Source organism: Helicoverpa armigera, chromosome 15 (genome assembly GCF_030705265.1).
Source record: "Helicoverpa armigera isolate CAAS_96S chromosome 15, ASM3070526v1, whole genome shotgun sequence".
In the NCBI taxonomy this organism is placed as follows: Eukaryota; Metazoa; Arthropoda; class Insecta; order Lepidoptera; family Noctuidae; genus Helicoverpa; species Helicoverpa armigera.
Genome location: NC_087134.1, coordinates 7,738,737 through 7,741,075, shown reverse-complemented (window position 1 = coordinate 7,741,075; position 2,339 = coordinate 7,738,737). Strand labels below are relative to the sequence as shown.

The 2,339-nt window shown below is 36.3% G+C and overlaps 1 protein-coding gene across 1 annotated transcript; it reads left to right on the top strand.

Annotated features, from left to right (window-relative positions):
• The first annotated feature begins 377 nt into the window (after nt 1-377).
• LOC126055510 (ctenidin-1) lies at nt 378-2,339 on the top strand. The gene is made up of 3 exons (XM_049844928.2): nt 378-495; nt 954-993; nt 1,854-2,339. The coding sequence occupies exons 1-3, from the start codon at nt 484-486 to the stop codon at nt 2,246-2,248; spliced, it is 447 nt and encodes a 148-aa protein (XP_049700885.2). The 5' UTR covers nt 378-483; the 3' UTR covers nt 2,249-2,339.

The window sequence follows — 2,339 nt, the reverse complement described above, 5'->3', positions numbered from 1 at the left end:
CTTAAAAATATATGATAATCGAACTCAATTGATATTCACGTGATTGAAATCAATGTGACATATTTGTTTATTTAGGGACTTTTAATTAGTTTTCCGGGATCTTTATTGTTATTTTTTATGATAATATGTATGTTTTTATATCCTAAAATGTTTGGATGTTTTCTTGTTACTTATCAGCACCAAATAACATCTATTCGTGGAATACAAGAATTAGGTTTATGTTTTTGTCAAGAACTTTAACGGAACCAAAGATAATGTTTTAAGAACGGATTTATTTGTAAATAAATATTCACGCGACGATAAGGGAATATGGTCACATGTATTCATGGTTGTATATACATAATATTATTAATTTTGTTCTGAGAACGTGTCCGTGGGGTCAGCCGATACAGATAAGTAAATGGTATATAAGGTAACATTCCAAAAGTATTCGACATAAAGTTTGAAACTATCGTTCTATTCGTTAATCCCTGTTTGAACAACATGGCTTTCAAAGTGAGTATTTCTGTGTTTTTTCGTGAATAAGTGTTCCTACTTAACATTATTAAGTCTCAAAATTCAAGTTTTTAAAATAAAACAAGTAAATAATTGATTATGTGTTAAAATTCTTCTCATTAATAGACTATTCAATGAAAATTCATTTAATTTTAGGTATCTCTAAACTTCGTTCATACGAGGTGTTTAATTTCATTGGTGTTCTGTCGAATGAGAAGCTCTAAGTTTGATAGACAATGTTAGTAGAGTTTTAAATGTTGATTATCTAAGGAATGTCTGTAGTCAATTTCTAATTTATTAGTCTCTAACATTGTATGTTTATCACACTATGTTTATTCTTAATCGTTGTGCTTAGTGAACTTGCCTTCTCACATTGTGCTAAGAACAGTTTAATTTTAAACAGTTTAATAACTCTTTCTGCTATTGTCTTATAAGTAATCCTTTTCTTCCTTTTACAGATCGCTTGCTTGGTCCTGGCACTGGCTGTAGCCTGCTACGGTAAGTCATATTTATTGCCGTGGTTTCATCCGTATCCCAAGAGAACTCTTTCCCGCTTATGGTCTAATTGGCCTACGTGATATTCTGGTATATGAGCTATATTACTGTCAAGTTTCACCAAATCCATTTGGTTGTTTTGCGTGTAAGAGGAACAAAAATCCATACCATAGGATAGTGACGAGCTGTGTTCAGTCTTCAGTACCAAACATTTAAGAAACTAATTAAAATAAGACCATAAAACAAACATGGCGTATTATTCTCCAGATATCTAGATAGCCAAAAATAGCACAAGCCGTATCTAGCATAAAACTTTTCCTATAGATAAGTGAGTGCTTTTTACTTTTAATATTATTGCAGTATGAGAGATAACCTCTGCACTTGAGATCGTAAAATTAATTAATTGTATTACGTAGATATTCTAGATATGCATATTAGTGATAACGTTTGTACTTATTGCTTATTGTCGTGGTTTTAAATGTTATTGCTGCAATAAATGGTTCTTCTAGTAATAGTAACACAATACATAAGTACTTGTAACCTTAATGTGCTTGGGAAATATAAAATGTTAAAGAAACTTTGCATTAAATACTTAAATCAAAGCTGTTATATAATTTTTAAGTTATAACAGCTAATATATCAGTGTAAAGACAGTTCATTGGATAATGGATTGAAATATTTCATTTTCTACTTTTCACACTATTTTGTGTTAATTCGCAGTACTTTCTACCATCCCATAATTACCCATAAAAATGATTAATGATCAATCCTTCTCCGTGTGAGAGGCCTGTGCCCATCAGTGGGTCGATAAAAAGGCTGTATCAGTAACAGTACTTAATGTTTATTTTCCGTTTTGTTGACAGGATCCCCTCACTACGGCGGCGGTAACCAAGGTTACGGTGGTGGCCAAGGAGGCTACGGTGGTGGCCAAGGAGGCTACGGTGGCGGCCAAGGCGGTTTCGGCGGCAACCAAGGTAGCCAGGGCGGTTTCGGCGGACACCAGGGCGGTCAGAGCGGTTTTGGCGGGCCCCAAGGCGGCCAGGGTGGTTTTGGTGGGCCCCAAGGAGGCCAAGGCTTCGGAGGACAACACGGTGACCAAGGTTTCGGACAGGGTGGTCATGGACAACAGGGCTTCGGGCAAGGTCAAGGTCAGGGTGGTTTCGGAGGCCAAGGAGGTAACAGTGGCTTTGGATCCGGAGGCCACAGCGGACATGGGGGCCACGGTCACCAAGGAGGCTACCAGCAACACGGATACTAGATATTAAAAAAAAGAACTGATTGACTGATGGAATTTTTATGTAATAGGTTTAACTGTGATTAATAAACGAGTGGAATTTTGTTTACCAATA